Genomic DNA, 1095 nt, shown 5'->3' on the forward strand with positions numbered 1-1095 from the left:
AGCCTGTACCAGAGCCCAAAGAACCTTCTCCAGAAAAAAATTCCAAAAAGGAAAAGGAAAAGACCCGACCAAGATCTCGATCACGTTCCAAGTCACGATCTCGGACCCGTTCTCGATCACCTTCTCATACTAGACCAAGACGACGACATCGATCCCGATCCAGATCATACTCTCCTAGAAGGCGGCCAAGCCCAAGAAGGCGACCATCCCCTCGAAGAAGAACTCCGCCAAGACGGCTGCCTCCTCCACCAAGGCACAGGAGGAGTAGGTCTCCAGGGAGACGAAGGAGGCGTTCTTCCGCATCGTTGTCTGGAAGTAGCTCTTCGTCCTCTTCATCTCTTTCCCGGTCACCGCCAAAGAAGCCTCCCAAGAGGACATCTAGCCCCCCTAGAAAAACTCGTAGGTTATCTCCTTCAGCAAGTCCTCCAAGGCGAAGGCACAGGCCATCGTCTCCAGCAACTCCACCACCCAAAACTCGCCATTCTCCAACCCCCCAGCAGTTGAACCGCACAAGAAAAAGTTGTGTTTCTGCATCTCCAGGAAGAACTTCGGGTAAAGTGACAAAACATAAAGGTACTGAGAAAAGAGAATCGCCGTCACCAGCACCCAAGCCAAGAAAAGTGGAGCTGTCTGAGTCTGAAGAAGACAAAGGCAGCAAGATGGCTGCAGCTGATTCTGTGCAGCAGAGGCGCCAGTACAGACGACAGAACCAGCAGTCATCGTCTGACTCTGGCTCCTCTTCCACCTCAGAAGATGAGCGGCCCAAGAGATCCCATGTGAAGAATGGTGAGGTAGGCAGACGGCGGAGACATTCCCCTTCTCGGAGTGCCTCTCCATCACCTCGGAAGCGCCAAAAGGAGACTTCCCCTCGTGGTAGAAGGAGGAGAAGTCCCTTCCCACCACCAGCCAGAAGGCGAAGATCTCCTTCTCCAGCTCCTCCTCCTCCTCCCCCTCCTCCTCTGCGGCGCAGATCTCCCACCCCACCACCGCGACGAAGGACTCCTTCTCCTCCTCCACGCCGCCGCTCGCCTTCTCCAAGAAGATACTCTCCTCCCATTCAGAGAAGATACTCTCCTTCCCCGCCTCCAAAAAGGA

At 54.8% G+C, this 1095-nt stretch overlaps 1 protein-coding gene across 1 annotated transcript in view; it reads left to right on the forward strand.

The window, feature by feature from the left end:
- The window catches only part of LOC126504540 (serine/arginine repetitive matrix protein 1-like), a gene marked incomplete at its 3' end in the record, with an annotated part of 6324 nt that extends 5233 nt beyond the window's left edge, over positions 1-1091 (forward strand). Inside the window, 1 exon segment of the mRNA XM_050146903.1 lies at positions 3-1091. Coding sequence (XP_050002860.1) covers positions 3-1091 — 1089 coding nt within the window.
- Between the last annotated feature and the right edge of the window lie 4 nt (positions 1092-1095).

Source organism: Alexandromys fortis, unplaced genomic scaffold (assembly GCF_014885135.2).
Source record: "Alexandromys fortis isolate MF-2015 unplaced genomic scaffold, M_Fortis_MF-2015_v1.1 scaffold_12, whole genome shotgun sequence".
Taxonomy (NCBI): domain Eukaryota; kingdom Metazoa; phylum Chordata; class Mammalia; order Rodentia; family Cricetidae; genus Alexandromys; species Alexandromys fortis.